The sequence below is a fragment of the Xenopus laevis genome, chromosome 3L (genome assembly GCF_017654675.1).
Source record: "Xenopus laevis strain J_2021 chromosome 3L, Xenopus_laevis_v10.1, whole genome shotgun sequence".
In the NCBI taxonomy this organism is placed as follows: domain Eukaryota; kingdom Metazoa; phylum Chordata; class Amphibia; order Anura; family Pipidae; genus Xenopus; species Xenopus laevis.
The window spans coordinates 1,310,152-1,331,044 of NC_054375.1; the positions used below are offsets into that span (position 1 = coordinate 1,310,152).

Genomic DNA, 20,893 nt, shown 5'->3' on the forward strand with positions numbered 1-20,893 from the left:
TTTCTTCTCTCAAAGGATGGATTTCAAGAAAAGGGGGGTTCCCATGGGGCGCAACCTAAATAACCATCAACCTACAACCTAGGCTAGACATCTAAACTTCTTACATGGACCCAAGAGTCCAAGCAAAGCCCTCAGAGATAATTCCCTGTAGGAATTGAACTAAACACCATAAACCTAACCCTAACCCTAACCCTAACCCGTCTACAGACTCATGCCAAATAAAACCCAGGCCCAGTCAAAATCAAATCCAAGGACCCACAGAAACATGGGAAATAACTACAGGCTCCTGAAATGTTGCCCAGTATCCTCAACAAGGCAGAAAGGGACTTATAGTCCATATTAACATCTCACGTGGACCCAAGAGTCCAGACAAAGCCCTCACAGATAATTCCCTGTAGGTATTGAACCAAACATCATAACTATAACCCTAAACCTGACTTGTCTACAGACCCCTGCCAAATGAAACCCCGGCCCAGTCAAAATCAACTCCAAAGACCCACACAAATATGGGAAACAACTACAAACTCAAACAAAATTTTGCCCAGTATCCTCAACAAGGCAAAAAGGAACTTCTAGTTCATATTAACTTACTTCCAGTGGTTACCTGGTTGGGACACTGCATTCATTAATGCATTTTAGCTCGAAACATCGTCATTAGGAAAACAACTCCTTTAATAAGCCCCCACCCGCCTTTGGTGTTTCTGCTGTGGAACAATGTTGTGGTTGGAAATGATGGAGACCAAGGAGGAAGATCTCAATGGAATTGTCACAATACGGTATGGTGTTTTGGGTGAATTCACATGGAAACAGATGTTTTATTCTGTCACCATTTTGCATTTTTGGAAGGATATGGAGTCTGAGCAGCAAGGTCAAAGCAAAGAATGTCTGGCATTGGAAGACGCCATCTTGAGGGAAAAAGAGGCACGTACCATTATGTTGTGTTGATATGAGGGGCTTCTACGGTCACAACTTTCTTGCGTCAGCAAAGAAACAGCCTGAAATTCCTCAGAGTGAGGCTTGTTGGGAAAACCCACATGTAAAGGAAGATGAAAAGCAGGGAGGCCATCACTGCCGTCGTCTTCCATTTTCTGCCTGCTCGTCACCATGGCTACCTCTCCATCTGCTTCCCCATACGGAGAGGCTGGTCGCTTGGAAGACATCCTGGAAGGAACAAAAGAAAAGAAAATAATGAAACCTCCACATAAATCCTTAATGCCGTCATTGTGTTGTTAGGGGCCATTGTAACAGAAATGGGTTTTTTTGTGCTTGGAGCGGGCAGGAAACCATCCAAATACCACTGCGGAGAATACACAGTCAAGAACAATGAGCGAGCAGGTAGCAACAGAACACTGCCTGTTTGTTATGAGAATAATCAACTAATAGCGCATTCTCTCCGGCTCCTGGAACCAGAAATATTACCTAAAATAACATGATCTGGTGGAGGCCTTCTGCTGGGAAACTCACTTTCCTTCACTTCTAAAGGATATTGGGCAAAAACCTCCTCAATCCCTTCATGATATGAACATCTCTACCTGCCCATGAACTCACATCCCCGTGTACCTGAGGAATTCTAGGGGCCTTGCTTCAAACAGGTCTCAGGCTGGGTCTCGGTCGGAGAAGAAGTCAACATGAGCTGCAAACTTTTATCTAGTCTTGGTCTATACTCTTCCATCCATACTTGGCCTACACTTTGCCATCTACACTTGGTCTAATCTCTTCCATCCACATTTGGTGTACAGTCTTTCATCCACACTTGGTGTACACTCTTCCATCCACACTTAGTGTACAGTCTTTCATCCTCACTTGGTGTACACTCTTCCATCCACACTTGGTGTACACTCTTCCATCCACACTTGGTGTACACTCTTCCATCCATACTTGGTCTACACTCTTCCATCCATACTTGGTCTACACTCTTCCATTCACAATTGGTGTACAGCCTTCCATACACAATTGGTGTACACTCTTTCATCCTCACTTGGTGTACACTCTTCCATCCACACTTGGTCTACACTCTTCCATCCACACTTGGTCTACACTCTTCCATCCACACTTGGTCTACACTCTTCCATCCACACTTGGTCTACACTCTTCCATCCACACTTGGTCTACACTCTTCCATCCACACTTGGTCTACACACTTCCATCCATACTTGGTCTACACTCTTCCATCCATACTTGGTCTACACTCTTCCATCCACACTTGGTGTACAGTCTTCCACCCACACTTGGTGTACAGTCTTTCATCCTCACTTGGTGAACAGTCTTCCATCAACACTTGGTCTACACTCTTCCATCCACACTTGGTCTACACTTCCACATACTCTTGGTTTACACTCTTCCATCTACACTTGGTTTACACTCTTCCATCTACACTGGTCTACACACTTCTAACTATGCTTGGTCTTCCACCCACACTTGGTCTACACTCTTCCATCCACACTTGATGTACAGTCTTCCATCCACACTTGGTGTATAGTCTTCCATTCACACTTGGTGTACACTCTTCCATCCACACATGGTCTACAATCTTCCATCCACCCTTGGTCTACACTCTTCCATCCACACTTGGTCTACACTCTTCCACATACTCTTGGTCTAGACTCTTCCACCTACTCTTGCTCTACACTCTTCCATCTACACTTGGTTTACACTCTTCTAACTACTCTCTTCCAGCTACACTTGATCTATAGACTTCCAACTGTATCTGGGTTAACATTCCATCTACCTTTGGTCTATATGTCCAACTCTCCGTTGTCTACACAGTTCCAACTGGTCTTGGCCGAGACACTAATAACTACGCTTGGTCTACAACAACTACATATGCCCTATGTTTACAACTACATTTGGTCTGTATTTTCTCAGGTTATTTGGCTCCTGATATAACTGATCCTAGGGTGTTGTAAGTTCTGGGGCATGGACTTATGGGACCTTAGATTGTAAGCTCACTGGGGCAAGGGCTGATGTGAATGATATATAAACTGTAAAGAATATTAGGGTTAGGTGCTATACAAGTAAAGAATAAGGATAATGAAATGCTTTTACTTTGATGACATTTGTCCTTTAAAGAGACTTTTCTGAGCTTAGAACCCCGTTTGGTGCATAAAATATTCTGATCAAAAAACATGATGAATTTCAGACGCCTGGCGGCAAGTTAAATCATTCCTGTATTTGCCGCCATTGTTAGCGCAAGGCTAATTATACAAGAAGAAGGTATTAAATAGGCAACTAATGTATGGGGCATAATTACAGTTTGGGCAGGAAAATGCTTTTGCAATTAAAAAGGCCAATTGCCAGACAACATGAAAAAGGTAAATTACATGCGGAATTAAGCGACTCGGAGTGAAACAAAGGCGCGTCGCGAGCAGGTTAAATCTCTCGTAACCGTAACTACTTGTAACACACTGACATTTGTGTCGCTCACTAATTTCCATAACGATGGATCGCGGTTTTACCGTCGCTCGCTGTGATGCTTTTATCTCCGAGCAGAGGAAACTCGCAGTTACCGGGGCACTTACGCTCCTTCCACTGAATACACCGTTAATTAGGATTGTTTCTTCAAAACAAACAAACAAAAAGTCATTACACAGAGTGTTCTGCGGATTTATTCTACACTCCCTGTCCCAATGAGCTTACAATCTAAGGTCCCTATCACATTCCCATCAGTCCCTGCCCCAGTGAGTTTACAATTTAAGGTCCTTATCACATTCCCATCAGTTCCTGACCCAGTGAGCTTACAATCTAAAGGTGCTATCACATTCCCATCAGTCCCTGTCCCAGTAAGCTCACAATCTAAGGGCCTTATCACATTCCCATCAGTCCCTGCCCCACTGAGCTTACAATCTAAGGTCCCTATCACATTCCCATCAGTTCCTGACCCAATGAGCTTACAATCTAAGGTCCCTATCACATTCCCATTAGTCCCCGCCCCAGTGAGCTTACAATCTAAGGCCCCTATCACATTCCCATCACTTCCTGTCCCTTTGAGCTTACAATCCAAGGTCTCTACTACACTTCCCCTTAAGAATCAATGTACTTGTATTACTTTGACTAATGAGTGCGGAAATTTGAAAGCCTGGGGCAATAGTGGGAGGAGGAGACAACAACTAAATGAAAAGTTAGCAGTCAGTCAAATTAACATTCGCTTTGAAACTGCCACCAGTCTAATGAACTCCTCCTTATCTGTGAACCTAAGACAAAGGCAACTGCTGGAGCTCATTGAAAGTATAAGCTGTGCTCGTTCCTTAGTATGAGCCCTATAAATAAACCCTATAAATAACCCCTATAAATAACCCCTATAAATAACCCCTATAAATAAACCCTATAAATAACCCCTATAAATAAACTCTATAGATAAACCCTATAAATAAACCTTATAAATAACCCCTATAAATAAACTCTATAAAAAAACCTATAAATAACCCCTATAAATAAACCCTATAAATAAACCCTATAGATAAACCCTATAAATAAACCCTATAAATAACACCTATAAATAAGCCAAAATGAAACAATATTAATTAATATGAGATAAAATCAAGTCCCTCCACTGATTCCTTCTCTACACGGGATTCTACAAACTCTTCTTCTGGCCATTACCTCTCCCCCTCCCACCTTAGAATGTATTTTTGGAAGGTTGACTTGAGTTTGTTGATTTTTCTGGGAACTTAGAAAAAAACCTCCCCCCCCCCCCCCGGGACGTGACAAGGTGAGGGGCAGCTCGGGGGACACAATGGGATCCATTCAGGCCCTGTAGGTAATTTGTCAGGAATCTGTTGTTCCTCAGATAAAGCCGTAAAACAGCACAAGGGCCCCAGCTGAACAAACCTGAGACCCACAACATGTCACTGAGGGAGGGGGGAAGGACCTGGGGGGGGGGATAACCAGTTCTGTTTGTTTACCTGTCCCTTCCAACCCCCCCCACCCCCATCTGAGAAGCTTTTGTGTCTCCTACCCCCCCCCCCCCATTGCTCAATTTCCACAAACTCTGCAAATAAAGCGAAAAGGACAGAATTCTGCGGGTCGGTGACGTGTCCCTCAATTGTCTGAGAAAAAAAGAGACAATTTGTTATTTAGCGAAGGATTTGTCTCACGGTGACACTCGGGTTGGACCATTGTCTCTCCTGCAGCCGAGAATTCTCGAAATTATTGTCCTGATCCGTCTTATTCTATGTGATATTCTCTGTATATTTGTATTTATACATATGGGAGGAGGAGGTGCCATATTGATTCCCTTAGACAGTACAGTATGAGGGTATAGCTTATTGTGTGCCCAGAACATTCCTTCTCTGTATATTTGTATTTATACATATGGGAGGAGGAGGTGCCATATTGATTCCCTTAGACAGTACAGTATGAGGGTATAGCTTATTGTGTGCCCAGAACATTCCTTCTCTGTATATTTGTATTTATACATATGGGAGGAGGAGGTGCCATATTGATTCCCTTAGACAGTACAGTATGAGGGTATAGCTTATTGTGTGCCCAGAACATTCCTTCTCTGTATATTTGTATTTATACATATGGGAGGAGGAGGTGCCATATTGATTCCCTTAGACAGTACAGTATGAGGGTATAGCTTATTGTGTGCCCAGAACATTCCTTCTCTGTATATTTGTATTTATACATATGGGAGGAGGAGGTGCCATATTGATTCCCTTAGACAGTACAGTATGAGGGTATAGCTTATTGTGTGCCCAGAACATTCCTTCTCTGTATATTTGTATTTATACATATGGGAGGAGGAGGTTCCATATTGATTCCCTTAGACAGTACAGTATGAGGGTATAGCTTATTGTGTGCCCAGAACATTCCTTCTCTGTATATTTGTATTTATACATATGGGAGGAGGTGCCATATTGATTCCCTTAGACAGTACAGTATGAGGGTATAGCTTATTGTGTGCCCAGAACATTCCTTCTCTGTATATTTGTATTTATACATATGGGAGGAGGAGGTGCCATATTGATTCCCTTAGACAGTACAGTATGAGGGTATAGCTTATTGTGTGCCCAGAACATTCCTTCTCTGTATATTTGTATTTATACATATGGGAGGAGGAGGTGCCATATTGATTCCCTTAGACAGTACAGTATGAGGGTATAGCTTATTGTGTGCCCAGAACATTTCCTTCTCTGTATATTTGTATTTATACATATGGGAGGAGGAGGTGCCATATTGATTCCCTTAGACAGTACAGTATGAGGTATAGCTTATTGTGTGCCAGAACATTCTTCTCTGTATATTTGTATTTATACATATGGGAGGAGGAGGTGCCATATTGATTCCCTTAGACAGTACAGTATGAGGGTATAGCTTATTGTGTGCCCAGAACATTCCTTCTCTGTATATTTGTATTTATACATATGGGAGGAGGGAGGTGCCATATTGATTCCCTTAGACAGTACAGTATGAGGGTATAGCTTATTGTGTGCCCAGAACATTCCTCCCATTCAGTTATATAATGGTAAAGAGTATATGAGAATGAGTATATAATATAATGAAGGACGGGGGGGGTGACAACGAGTGACGGGACAATAATGGAGGTGACAAGTCGTTAGTCTCACACTTGAGCGAGTGGATTAATTGTACCTTCCGTGGCCCATAAATCCCCGGTCTTGGCTGAGCCCATTGTTCTTGCAGTTGGGCGTGTTTTTCCCCAGTCCCCCCCCACGTCCTCTACTTAATTGACTTTTAGTCTTAAAGGAAAAGCAGAACCTAATTCACTTAATTGTCTCAGTTAATTAAAAAAGACCCTTGTCTTTCCTCTCGTGATTCCTCCCTGGATGCGCCCAATGACCCAGCAGCTGGTGTATAATGTATAATATATAATATATATGGGACTGGGGGGGGATCAATATTTTGGGTTTTGAGTTCCTCAGAGTCAAATGGAAACAATCAGATTGGAAGGTCCCCCTAAAGGGCAAATCTGGAATCTATTCAATTAAAGGATCGGGTTAGTAGATCTTTCCCTTTAAATTTATCCTTAAAGAGACACTGACGTCCATCACTTCCCTGTACCTGCCTGTTTGGCCCCTATAAAGCTCATTATTAAAGTGCGATATCCCCTCCCCCGGGGGTCTCGGTGCAATGAGGGGTTCAGGGGCACAATCTGTTACCCCAAGAAAAGGGCAACAAGTTTAATTATCTGGAAATATTTAGGGAAATGTCTGGAGTGAATCACCTGCTTTGTAACAATTTGTCACTCACTATTGTAATGTAACACTAATATACAGCACTGAACTCTAACACTCACACACTCAGACACTCACACTCACTCACACACTTACTCAGACACTCACTCACACACTCACTCAGACACTCACACTCACTCACACACTTACTCAGACACTCATTCACTCAGTAACACACTTACTCACACACTCACTCACTCACTCAGACACTCACTCACTAACACACTTACTCACACTCACTCACACACTCACTAACACTCTCTCACACATTCACTAACACACTCACTCACACACTCACTAAAACACTCAAACACTCACACAGACACTCCCTCATTCATTCACATAGACACTCACTCACATACTCACTCACTCACACAGACACTCACACACTCACTCACATACTCACTCACTCACTTACACACTCACTAACACACTTTCTCAGACACTCACTCACTCACTCAGTAACACACTTACTCACACACTCACTCACTAACACACTTGCTCACACTCACTCACACACTCACTAACACTCTCTCACACATTCACTAACACACTTACTCACACACTCACTCACACACTCACTAAAACACTCAAACACTCACACAGACACTCCCTCATTCACTCACATAGACACTCACTCACATACTCACTCACTCCCACAGACACTCACATACTCACTCACATACTCACACAGTCACTCACTCACTCACACTCACTAACACACTCTCTCAGACACTCACTCACTCAGACACTCACTCACTCAGTAACACACTTACTCACACACACACTCACTCACACACTCACTCAGACACTCACTCACTAACACACTTACTCACACACTCACTAACACACGCAAACACTCACATAGACACTCACTCAAATATTCACTCACTCACACAGACACTAACACACTCAAACACTCACACACACACTCACTCACATACTCACTCACACACAGACTCACCTACACACTCACACTCACACACTTACATATTGAAACACAAAAGCTTTAGTTAAGTGAAACAAGGGAATATTTGATGCGTTTGGATTCCGGTGGTGTTTGTGTAATTACAAGACATAATTGTGTAACAAAGTGAACGTCACACAAAACACACTCTCTCAGCAGCCAGACTTTGTGTCTCAGTGGGGTTTGTATCAATCACAAGTGTGTTTAGGAGGGGGGATAAGAAACACAATGGGGCTCTTGGATCAGGTAGTTATTAGACTGTAAGCTCTTTGGTACAAGTTTCTTTGCCTTTAACACAAACCCTTTCAATGTATTTCTGGAAGCTTTAAACAGACGCAGATGTCGGAGGAGCCGTAACACAAGTAGCCGAGACCCGTCAGCCCCCACTTTTACACTCGCACCCCCCAATGAAGGAAAGATTCGAGAGCTGAACACTGAGCAATGTCCCAAACTGACAGTTTGTAACTATATTATCCCTAATCAAACGACAACAAGTTCAAGGTGCTCGGGGGGTGGTTGTGTTAATGGGGTCACAGCTCGGCAGTCTTATTATAGAACAGCACAAGTGATATTTATCATCATCTTCCCGTGGGGAAAATTGTTTATGTCCAAGGAAAAGTATATTCAGTGTGGAATTCGACTGGCAGCACATCGCTAGGCTCATTGTCCATAGCAACCAGCAGTGGTTTGAATGACAGGAAGATAAACAGAGAGTTTATATAGTGGATAAAGTACCCCCAGTTGTAAATTATAAGGATATTATAAGTCACCGAGGAGTTTCATGACCATATAAAAGTACGAGGCCGAAGGCTGAGTTATACAGGTCATGGAACTCCGAGGTAACTTCTAATATCCTCATATTTTGCAACTGGGGGTACTTTATTTATTATAATACACAAGTTTCAGTGAGTCATGTGACAGAAATGACATCAGAACTCACCGTTTATAACTGATGACATCACTAGTCATCGTTTATAAGGATATAATTTACAGATATTCAGGGCCTTTGTGTATTATATATATATATAAATATATTAGATAGATGGTTTGTTCCAGTGTATCTTTAGGGGTTGGGAAACATTATGATGCAATGAAACTTCTCAGGGACCCTCCTCAATTCAACGACTTTTTGTTGATAAAGACATTGACCCCCACTTGCAATGACCCTGAATATCACGGGGCCCCATCTAATACCCCATATCAGTCATTTGGAGTCAATATTTAGCTTATCAGGTTGAGTCTCCCCCCCCCCATCCAGGAGACAATCAATATTTACTTTTTATTGAAAAATGCTTGTCGGCCGCCTACAGTGCCCCCCCCCAGTCTATCTGACCAATCAGATTTGGATATTCCATCTACAATGATTCAACAAGTCTATACGACCAATCAGATTTGGATATTCCATCTACAATGGCCCCACCAGTCTATCTAACCAATCCAATTTTTATATTCCATTACAATGGCCCCACCAGTCTATCTGACCAATCCAATTTTTATATTCCATTACAATGACCCCACCAGTCTATGTGACCAATCAGATTTGGATATTCCATCTACAATGGTCCCACCAGTCTATACGACCAATCAGATTTGAATATTTCATCTACAATGGTCTCACCAGTCTATACAACCAATCAGATTTGGATATTCCATCTACAATGGCCCTACCAGTCTATGTGACCAATCAGTTTTGGATATTCCATTACAATGACCCCCTAGTCTATACGACCAATCAGATTTGGATATTCCATCTACAATGGTCCCACCAGTCTATGTGACCAATCAGTTTTGGATATTCCATTACAATGATCCCCTAGTCTGTACGACCAATCAGATTTGGATATTCCATCTACAATGGTCCCACCAGTCTATGTGACCAATCAGTTTTGGATATTCCATTACAATGACCCCCTAGTCTATACGACCAATCAGATTTGGATATTCCATCTACAATGGTCCCACCAGTCTATGTGACCAATCAGATTTGGATATTCCATTACAATGATCCCCTAGTCTGTACGACCAATCTGATTTGGATATTCCATCTACAATGGTCCCACCAGTCTATACGACCAATCAGATTTGGATATTCCATCAACAATGGCCCCACCAGTCTATACGACCAATCCAATTTGGATATTCCATTACAATGGCCCCACCAGTCTATCTGACCAATCATATTTGGATATTCCATCTACAATGGCCCCACCAGTCTATCCCATTCTTGCCTCGTCCTAAAGAGTTTGACGGGACTCTAGTTACTCAACAAGGGTCTCCCCCCCTCACTGTGGCTTTAATTAGAGATGAGCAGGCGGCGGGTCCCTTTAAGTGTTCCATCATGTGGGGCAGAGTGGGGGGCTCATGTCACAACGTTGGGAATCAGTAGCATAAATCAGGCCTCAGATACAGGAGTTTTTAATTAAAATGTACACGGGGTTTAGTGAAAAAGAAGTTGGAGCCCAATAAACAAAAAGAAGTGCCCTCTGGGGCCAAATTGAACATCAGCTCCGAGTCAAAAGGCCACGAGATCCTCTGGTTAACGAGACATTCCAGGGGACCGGGGGGGGCATGTGGCAAGCAGATACCTCTCCAGCTGGAGGGGGGGCATTAGGTAACAATAGGGTGTTGTTCCCCCCAATTCATGCCCAACATAAGGAGCCACTATTCTCCCCCCACTGGGGAAACGACACCCCAAATCTTACGCAAAATCTCGTCGGCCGCAAACACTTTACTGTTCCACATAATTGAGAGTCTGGGGGTGGGGGTGGGGGGGGCTAAGACATTCCTACCAGAGTCATTTAATAGCAGAACACAGGAGTTTTTGGACAGCAAAGGCCTCTTTGTTCGGACCTGTGAAAAGCTTCTATTCAGCCCATTACGTCTGGGACCACGTGTGCCCCGAGAAGGGGGGGGGGGAAAGAAAACTTATTTTATAGAGAGAATATTGTCTAAAAAGGAAAAACGAGTGAGTGTATTTAGGGCCGCGCCCCCCCCCCAATGTAAAGAAAAAGGGGGGACCCGTCCAAAATGTCTTCTCCTCGACTGACCCTAGTCCTTCAACGAAGGGTTAAATCCGACTGCCTCCAGGGCGTTTCATAATGTTACCTACACCTGGTCAGGTCCTGCCTCTAATTAGCGTTCATTAGCCGCAACCCAAGGTTCACGCGTACAAAGGAGCCGCCTGTTCCCGGCCTGGAAAATGTGATTTTAACAGAGAAATATTTATACCCAGATATAAACCATCCCTGAGACGCCTGTCAAACAAACGGCCCTGAAAAAAAAAATAAAAACTGCCGAGGCAGAAACTGGAAAACTGCAGGAAAATCTTCCAAAAAGTCGTTTCTCCTTCATTTCTAGTTAATTTGTCTATTTATCAAAAATTTTAATCTCAAAACACTTTAATCCCCCACGATACGTCTCACCTGAACCCCCAAATGTCTATTTTGCCAACAGCCTCCCTGGGATTTACTCCCATTTTAATAAAATTTCGGCCAAGAAACCCTCAGGCATCAATTTATTCCCCTTAATATTTAGGGGCAGATTTATCAAAGGTTCAAATATCGAAATTTATCACGTACTGACGACCATTCCCCATCTAAATCCTGCCAAATTGACTTCCTAGAACCTATTTGGAGTCAATTGGTGGACTTTGAAAAATCGAAGGTTTTTTTTGAGGAAAAACTTTGAATCAAATTCGATTCGGCCGAATACAGACTTATTCGATCGAAAACGGACCTATTTGACCCAAAAAAAACCTTCGACTTGATTTCGGTTGGTCTTTTTGATAGTGTTTCTCCCGTATATCTTCAATATTTAACAATAGTTTTTCTCTTCTTGAGAAAGCAAAGGAAATTAAAATGAAAATTTAAAAGAAATTTCATCCCCCTATTTCATTTTTTTTTTTTTTTACCTATTTCAATGAGATCATGTTCATAAATTCAGACTTCAAATATATTGAACAAATTAAGGATTGAAAAAAAAAATGACATTTAGTGGTGAGAAATAAAGCAGCCGGCAATTGAGATTTGCGAATCAATTCAGACGGAATCGAAGGCGACGCTCAAATCAATTGAAGGTGAAAATGAGTTTTCAATATTTTTCCTTTATCTCCACCAATATAATACACACACATATAAAAAGAGAATTAAATAACATAAAATGAAAACAAATATAATTTATAGAAAAATCTCAGAACAAATTCTCCCTCTTTCCCAGACAAACAGCGAATTCCGTTCATTAGAAACAGGATGAAATGTTTCCACTTAAAAACCAGTTGTCTGGGAAGAAAAGAAAAAAAAAAATCCCTTCAAACTGTGTTTGGTTTTCAAATTAACAGAATGTCATTTTCATGATTTAATTAACGTTAATAAAACCTCCGAAACCACAAGCAGATTCCCTCGTACGGAAAGACGATATTCTCCCTCTCGGCTTCTGCAGAAATATCGTTTTGCATAATAACCATAATAATAATAATAATGATAATAAAAATAAAAAAATGTGAGTTTCTATAACAGATTTATCAATCACAATATTTGAAGTTCAGCGTAATTTTCCGAATGGAATTCACTGGCCACTCAGACATTCGTCAGACTCTTTTAATAGAAAACTAAAATCTTGGGATTTATTGGGAACAAGGAATCTCTTTCAAAGCTCCGAGAAACGGCGACAGATTTCCTTCTAAATCAGAAACCAGTGACAAGCGAGCGGCGCTTCTTTCTTTTGGGACTTTCGGAAATAAAAAATGTTTCGTGTTTGATGGAAGTTGAAACGAAAACTTTGATGTGTAAACGGCACTCGCTATTTTGCCTGGATTTGCCTTTCTGGTTTGTTACATTCAGCTCCGAAGTCGCAACAGCAAAACTCAATGGGAGAAGAACTCATGTTAAAGAGAGGGAGAAAGAGTGAAGATAATGGAGAGAGAGATGGGAAGAAACCAGAGAGAGCGAGAGAGAGACGATGGGAAGAAACCAGAGAGAAAGAGACAATGGAAAGAAATAAGAGAGAGAAGATGGGGGGAAAAAACAGAGAGGGAGAAGCGGAGAGTGTGAAGAGGAAAGACAGACATATTTAGACAGAGAACGGGAAAGGAACAGACTGAGTTGGAGAAAGAGTGAAGATAGTGGAGAGAGAGAGACGTTGGGAAGAAACCAGAGAGAGAGAGATGATGGGAAGAAACCAGAGAGAGAGAGAGACGATGGGAAGAAACCAGAGAGAGAGAAGATGGAAAGAAAACAGAGAGGGAGAAGGGGAGAGTGTGAAGAGGAAAGACAGACATATTGAGACAGAGAAAGGGAAAGGAAGAGACTGAGTTGGAGAAAGAGTGAAGATAGTGGAGAGAGAGATGATGGGAAGAAACAAGAGAGAGAAGAAGGGGAAAGTGTGAAGAGAAAAGACAAACATATTTAGACAGAGAACGGGAAAGAAAGAAGTCAGGAGAGAGAGAGAGAGAGATGGAGAGATAATAAAAAAGAATTAAAAAAGGAGGAGAGAGAAAAAGTGAAAGAGGAACTGAGAAAGGTAGAACTGGGGAGAAAGAAAGGGGGACAAAGATGGGAGAAAGAAGGAAGAGAGAATAAAACAGAGAAGGGAGAAAAGTAAGGGGGGAAGAGAAAACCCCTTTAATAGAGAAATTGAGAGAAAGAGGAGGACAGAGGACTTTGAGAAGAAAAGAAAATGAGAAGTCCTGGAGAATGACAGATGAGAAAGAAAGAGAAGTAAAGGGAATTTGGAAAGAAAAAAGAAGTGAGGGAGACAGAGAAGAATTGGAGGAATGAAGTATTAAAAAGAAGGAGAAAGTGAGAATAAAGAGATGGAAAAGAAAATGGAGAGATAAAAAAAGGCAAGAGGACAGAGTGTAGAAGAGAGAGATAAAAAGAAAGAACAGAAAGGAAGAAAAATACAAAAGGAGGAGAGAGAAATAGTGAAAGGAGGACCAAGAAAAGAACTGGGGAGAAAGAAAAAGGGACAGAGATAGGGGAAAGAAGGACGTGAGAATAAAACAGAGAAGTGAGAAAAGTCTGGGGGAGACAGAGAAGAACCTTCTAATAGAGAAAGAGAGAAAAGAGAAGGACAGAGGACTTTGAGAAGAAGAGAAGAAGCGAGAAGTCCTGGAGAATGACAGATGACTGAGAAAGAGAGAGAAGTAAAGGAAAAGTGGAGAGAAAGAAGAAGTGAAATATGAAAGAGAAGAGTTAGAAAAGGGGAGTTAGTGGGAATAAGAGATGGAAAAGAGAAGGGAGAGAGAGAAGAAGGGCAGGTAGGAGAGAGTGAAGAAGAGGGAGAGAGATGGGGAGAATAAGAGAGTAACGAGTGTGGGAGAAATATGACGAGAAATCAGAAGAAATGAAGGTTGAGAAATTGCCACAATATGATCATCACGTTGCAGCAGAGGGTAATGTGGATTAAGTAGGGAAAACTGCTATAAATAAGTGGCATAAGGAGAGCAGAACCCTGACCTGCACAGCTTACACTCTAATTAGTATAATTGGTGACAAACAAGCAAACTGGGGAAGAATCATGTTTTCCCTCGAAGTGACGCACTTTATAAATAGCTCAACATATGGGCACCGGGCAAGGGGGCGTCCTGGGAACGTAACTGACACCCGATTCGCCGCGTTAGATTCCCCCACAGACGATGTGATTATTCTTATACGTGAGATTCCCGCCAGCCTCACTTACATAGAAACGCCGCGACTGCGGCAAATAACCGCCGCTAATTACATTTGTGTTTAGGATTTCTCGTAAAATCACCGACAAAAAATATCCTGTAAATTGTGCAATGAAATAAACTGGCAGTTTGGGATTTGCACCAAAAACATTCAAACTGATTAAAAGGCAAATTAAAATCTTCTAATAATAACCAGCCATCCAAAGACGAACCAATCAAAACCTGCCAAATGTCAGACCTCTATTCCTATTGGGCTCTCTGATTAAGGACCAGGTACATTTTCCTTTTTAATTTCTAAATGTGAATTGGGGGAGGGGAGCGTAAGATGTAAACTATTAAAGGGGTTGTTCCCCTTTAAATTAACTGTCAGTATGATATAGAGAGGGATATTCTGAGACCATTTGCAATTGGTCTTTATTTTTTTATTATTTGTGGTTTTTGACTTATTTAGGGTTAGTTTGTAGTTTCAGCTGTCGGGTTGCTAGGGTCCCAATTCCCCTAGCAACCATGCATTGATATGAATAAGAGACTGGAATATGAATAGGAGAAAAATGAGTCATAAAAATGAGCAATTACAAGAAATGTGTAGTCAAGACCAATTGGAAAGTTGCTTGGAATTGGCCAGTCTATAACATAAAGGAGAACTAACCCTTTTAAATCAAGAAGCCAAAACTCCTTCCAAAAACATTCGTTTTATTTTTTTTAAAGACCCAAAAGAAAATATTTTGACACTGACCACAACATCGTGGGACAATTTGTTTGGGTCGACCTCAGTCGGGGGTCCGAACAAGCACCAATTACCGCACCATTGGCCAACGTCTCCGACAAACTCCCCCAAAATCAGAATTCTATAGTTTTTATTCATCTTTTATGAAAATCATTCCAAAAACCTTCATATTGAAGACGCATAAAAACGACTTTATTTAAGCTTCACCCCCCGTCTTTTCTACTAAGGAGAATTGAACGGACGTCGCCCAGTTTTTTTTTGCAGTTACAGATATTAATTTGGGGAAATATTTCCCTTATTGGAGACTCAAGGGGAAGTCACTTAGGGGCAGATTTATCAAGGGTCGAGGTGAATTTTCGAATGAAAAAAATTCAAATTTATTTGTTGTGTACTTTGACTAGGGAATAGTCCAAATTTGATTTGAAATTTGAAAAGATTTCATAATTCGAATATCGAAATGTATCATGTACTATCTCTTTAAAAATTCGACTTTGAACATTCGCCATCTAAAAACTGGCGAATTGCTGTTTTAGCCTATGGGGGACCTCCTGGAAACCTATTCGTAGTCAATTGGTGGACTTTGAAAAACGAAAGGTTTTTTTGGGGGAAAAACTTTGAATTGAATTCAATCAAATTCAATTCATAAGATTCAAATTCAGCCAAATACGGACCTATCCGATGGAAATAAACTTCAACTTAATTTCGGTTGGTCTTTTTGAATTCGTATTTTGAAGTTTTTTCAATTTGAAATTCGACCCTTGATAAATAGGCCCCTCGGTGTCTCGAAGTTTCCTCGTTGTGAGTGAAAGACCCTCTTGGGGTCTGCGACCACCTCTAAAACATGAAAAAAGCGCCTTTATTTGAGGGGTGCAAGAGATGGACCCCCCCCCCACCTCCGCCCCATTGAGTCGACATTAATTCCATTCTAATGGGGGGGTGGGGGAGTAGTTTCAACTTTTATTAAACACATTGTCCACAAACAGGAGGAAGAAATGAAAGCAGTGAAAGTCCAGAGCAGACTGTACCCCAATACAGTGATACAGGGGGGCACCTTCCCTTATGGACCAACAAGTCTGGAGTGAGAAGACCCACATTTTGTACCCCCACCTGGTGACGTGTGACCCGAGTGAATAATAAGAGAATCACTTTGTATCAACTGCAGCCGACAGTCTGGGACCCCCCCCCCCCAACCATCACTCACGTTAAGTCTCTCGGAACAACTCCCTTAACAAAAGTAACATTGTGTATTATTTATGTTACAGACCCCCGGCCCCTCCGACGCAGCAAATGGAACCCATATGTTCTGGGCACACGGCATCCTACCCAGACTCCTCTCCTGTCACAATAGTCTCCCTGTGCTTGCACTCTAATTTATCTGACGAGCTGTCACTTGCACCTCTCTACTGCAAAACCACAACTCTCTAACTAAGTCACACATAGGGGCCCAAACTGAGGAGACACTCATAGGCTCCACTTAACCAGGGGCCCTCAAGTACAACAGATGTAGCTAAGAAAAAGGAAGAAAGATAATTAGCTACAACCTGTAGTAACAGCAGCTGTGGCCTCAGGGAAGGGAGTGTGACTGTGAGATAGCAGGTATAGTAGGGAGAGATGGTGTCTATAGTAACAGTGGATAATAGTCTCTGGGAAGGGAGTGTGACTGTGGGATAGCAGGTATAGTAGGGAGAGATGGTGCCTATAGTAACAATGGATAATTGTCTCTGGGAAGGGAGTGTGACTGTGGGATAGCAGGTATAGTAGGGAGAGATGGTGCCTATAGTAACAGTGGATAATAGTCTCTGGGAAGGGAGTGTGACTGTGGGATAGCAGGTATAGTAGGGAGAGATGGTGTCTATAGTAACAGTGGATAATAGTCTCTGGGAAGGGAGTGTGACTGTGGGATAGCAGGTATAGTAGGGAGAGATGGTGCCTATAGTAACAGTGGATAATAGTCTCTGGGAAGGGAGTGTGACTGTGGGATAGCAGTATAGTAGGGAGAGATGGTGTCTATAGTAACAGTGGATAATAGTCTCTGGGAAGGAGTGTGACTGTGGGATAGGCAGGTATAGTAGGGAGAGATGGTGTCTATAGTAACAGTGGATAATAGTCCTCTGGGAAGGGAGTGTGACTGTGGGATAGCAGGTATAGTAGGGAGAGATGTGTCTATAGTAACAGTGGATAATAGTCTCTGGGAAGGGAGTGTGACTGTGGGATAGCAGGTATAGTAGGGAGAGATGGTGTCTATAGTAACAGTGGATAATAGTCTCTGGGAAGGGAGTGTGACTGTGGATAGCAGGTATAGTAGGGAGAGATGGTGCCTATAGTAACAGTGGATAATAGTCTCTGGGAAGGGAGTGTGACTGTGGGATAGCAGGTATAGTAGGGAGAGATGTGCCTATAGTAACAGTGGATAATAGTCTCTGGGAAGGGAGTGTGACTGTGGGATAGCAGGTATAGTAGGGAGAGATGGTGCCTATAGTAACAGTGGATAATAGTCTCTGGGAAGGGAGTGTGACTGTGGGATAGCAGGTATAGTAGGGAGAGATGGTGTCTATAGTAACAGTGGATAATAGTCTCTGGGAAGGGAGTGTGACTGTGGGATAGCAGGTATAGTAGGGAGAGATGGTGTCTATAGTAACAGTGGATAATAGTCTCTGGGAAGGGAGTGTGACTGTGGGATAGCAGGTATAGTAGGGAGAGATGGTGTCTATAGTACAGTGGATAATAGTCTCTGGGAAGGGAGTGTGACTGTGGGATAGCAGGTATAGTAGGGAGAGATGTGTCTATAGTAACAGTGGATAATAGTCTCTGGGAAGGGAGTGTGACTGTTGGGATAGCAGGTATAGTAGGGAGAGATGGTGCCTATAGTAACAGTGGATAATAGTCTCTGGGAAAGGAGTGTGACTGTGGATAGCAGGTATAGTAGGGAGAGATGGTGTCCTATAGTAACAGTGGATAATAGTCTCTGGGAAGGGAGTGTGACTGTGGGGATAGCAGGTATAGTAGGGAGAGGATGGTGTCTATAGTAACAGTGGATAATAGTCTCTGGGAAGGGAGTGTGACTGTGGGATAGCAGGTATAGTAGGGAGAGATGTGTCTATAGTAACAGTGGATAATAGTCTCTGGGAAGGGAGTGTGACTGTGGGATAGCAGGTATAGTAGGGAGAGATGGTGCCTATAGTAAACAGTGGATAATAGTCTCTGGGAAGGGAGTGTGACTGTGGGATAACAGGTATAGTAGGGAGAGATGGTGCTATAGTAACAGTGGATAATAGTCTCTGGGAAGGGAGTGTGACTGTGGGATAGCAGGTATAGTAGGGAGAGATGGTGCCTATAGTAACAGTGGATAATAGTCTCTGGGAAGGGAGTGTGACTGTGGGATAGCAGGTATAGTAGGGAGAGATGGTGTCTATAGTAACTGTGGATAATAGTCTCTGGGAAGGGAGTGTGACTGTGGGATAGCAGGTATAGTAGGGAGAGATGGTGTCTATAGTAACAGTGGATAATAGTCTCTGGGAAGGGAGTGTGACTGTGGGATAGCAGGTATAGTAGGGAGAGATGTGTCTATAGTAACAGTGGATAATAGTCTCTGGGAAGGGAGTGTGACTGTGGGATAGCAGGTATAGTAGGGAGAGATGGTGCCTATAGTAACAGTGGATAATAGTCTCTGGGAAGGGAGTGTGACTGTGGGATAGCAGGTATAGTAGGGAGAGATGGTGTCTATAGTAACAGTGGATAATAGTCTCTGGGAAGGGAGTGTGACTGTGGGATAGCAGGTATAGTAGGGAGAGATGGTGTCTATAGTAACAGTGGATAATAGTCTCTGGGAAGGGAGTGTGACTGTGGGATAGCAGGTATAGTAGGGAGAGATGGTGTCTATAGTAACAGTGGATAATAGTCTCTGGGAAGGGAGTGTGACTGTGGGATAGCAGGTATAGTAGGGAGAGATGGTGTCTATAGTAACAGTGGATAATAGTCTCTGGGAAGGGAGTGTGACTGTGGGATAGCAGGTATAGTAGGGAGAGATGGTGCCTATAGTAACAGTGGATAATAGTCTCTGGGAAGGGAGTGTGACTGTGGGATAGCAGGTATAGTAGGGAGAGATGGTGTCTATAGTAACAGTGGATAATAGTCTCTGGGAAGGGAGTGTGACTGTGGGATAGCAGGTATAGTAGGGAGAGATGGTGTCTATAGTAACAGTGGATAATAGTCTCTGGGAAGGGAGTGTGACTGTGGGATAACAGGTATAGTAGGGAGAGATGGTGCTATAGTAACAGTGGATAATAGTCCTCTGGGAAGGGAGTGTGACTGTGGGATAGCAGGTATTAGTAGGGAGAGATGGTGCCTATAGTAACAGTGGATAATAGTCTCTGGGAAGGGAGTGTGACTGTGGGATAGCAGGTATAGTAGGGAGAGATGGTGTCTATAGTAACTGTGGATAATAGTCTCTGGGAAGGGAGTGTGACTGTGGGATAGCAGGTATAGTAGGGAGAGATGGTGTCTATAGTAACAGTGGATAATAGTCTCTGGGAAGGGAGTGTGACTGTGGGATAGCAGGTATAGTAGGGAGAGATGTGTCTATAGTAACAGTGGATAATAGTCCTCTGGGAAGGGAGTGTGACTGTGGGATAGCAGGTATAGTAGGGAGAGATGGTGCCTATAGTAACAGTGGATAATAGTCTCTGGGAAGGGAGTGTGACTGTGGGATAGCAGGTATAGTAGGGAGAGATGGTGCCTATAGTAACAGAGGGATAATAGTCCTCTGGGAAGGGAGTGTGACTGTGGGATAGCAGGTATAGTAGGGAGAGATGGTGTCTATAGTAACAGTGGATAATAGTCTCTGGGAAGGGAGTGTGACTGAGGGATAGGAGGTATAGTAGGGAGAGATGTGTCTATAGTAACAGTGGATAATAGTCTCTGGGAAGGGAGTGTGACTGTGGGATAGCAGGTATAGTAGGGAGAGATGGTGCCTATAGTAACAGTGGATAATAGTCTCTGGGAAGGGAGTGTGACTGTGGGATAGCAGGTATAGTAGGGAGAGATGGTGCCTATAGTAACAGTGGATAATAGTCTCTGGGAAGGGAGTGTGACTGTGGGATAACAGGTATAGTAGGGAGAGATGGTGCCTATAGTAACAGTGGATAATAGTCTCTGGGAAGGGAGTGTGACTGTGGGATAGCAGGTATAGTAGGGAGAGATGGTGCCTATAGTAACAGTGGATAATAGTCTCTGGGAAGGGAGTGTGACTGTGGGATAGCAGGTATAGTAGGGAGAGATGGTGTCTATAGTAACAGTGGATAATAGTCTCTGGGAAGGGAGTGTGACTGTGGGATAGCAGG

At 42.7% G+C, this 20,893-nt stretch overlaps 1 protein-coding gene across 4 annotated transcripts in view; it reads right to left on the reverse strand.

Moving 5' to 3' along the window:
- The window catches only part of sox5.L (SRY-box 5 L homeolog), a 134,111-nt gene that overhangs the window by 101,131 nt on the left and 12,087 nt on the right, over nucleotides 1–20,893 (reverse strand). For all 4 annotated transcript variants that reach the window (XM_041585795.1, XM_018251831.2, XM_018251830.2 and 1 more), the window contains exon 2: nucleotides 930–1,161. In XM_041585795.1, coding sequence (XP_041441729.1) covers nucleotides 930–1,161 — 232 coding nt within the window. The remainder of the gene's footprint in view (nucleotides 1–929; nucleotides 1,162–20,893) is intronic.